Raw genomic sequence first — 518 nt, forward strand, 5'->3', positions numbered from 1 at the left:
CTGTATCATATACATTCTATGATACTTTCCTTTCAACTTCGCAGGCCGTCTACTTCACAGCAACTTTCCCTTATCTTATCCTCATTGTACTTCTGGTGAGAGCAGCCACTCTTCCGGGATATATGGATGGTATTAGATTCTATCTTACGCCAAAATGGGACAAGATTCGGAAACCATCAGTAAGTTTTTCTTCTCATATTTTCCTCAGTTATGTCACTTTGACTGTGGACTATTTACAGAATCGAGAAAGACGGGAGTTTCACGCAAAAACTAGTTTGATATTTACATTTTTGGATAGGGATATATATATATTTTTTGTTATGGCATAAAAGTAATAGCACTACATTTAATATCCTTTTTTTTTATAATAGGTTTGGGGTGATGCTGCGATCCAGATCTTCTTCAGTTTATCTCCCTGCTGGGGCGGCCTGATCACCCTTGCGTCGTACAACAAATTCAACAATAACTGTTACAGGTAAATAGTGTTTCATGTATCCAAGCTCATAGAGTTGTATACG

At 37.5% G+C, this 518-nt stretch overlaps 1 protein-coding gene across 3 annotated transcripts in view; it reads left to right on the forward strand.

Moving 5' to 3' along the window:
- The window catches only part of LOC119589235 (sodium- and chloride-dependent glycine transporter 1-like), a 63,016-nt gene that overhangs the window by 54,751 nt on the left and 7,747 nt on the right, over positions 1-518 (forward strand). For all 3 annotated transcript variants that reach the window (XM_037937839.1, XM_037937840.1, XM_037937838.1), the window contains exons 7-8: positions 45-179; positions 372-475. In XM_037937839.1, the coding sequence (XP_037793767.1) occupies positions 45-179; positions 372-475 (239 nt within the window). The remainder of the gene's footprint in view (positions 1-44; positions 180-371; positions 476-518) is intronic.

The sequence above is a fragment of the Penaeus monodon genome, chromosome 25, assembly GCF_015228065.2.
Source record: "Penaeus monodon isolate SGIC_2016 chromosome 25, NSTDA_Pmon_1, whole genome shotgun sequence".
NCBI lineage: Eukaryota > Metazoa > Arthropoda > Malacostraca > Decapoda > Penaeidae > Penaeus > Penaeus monodon.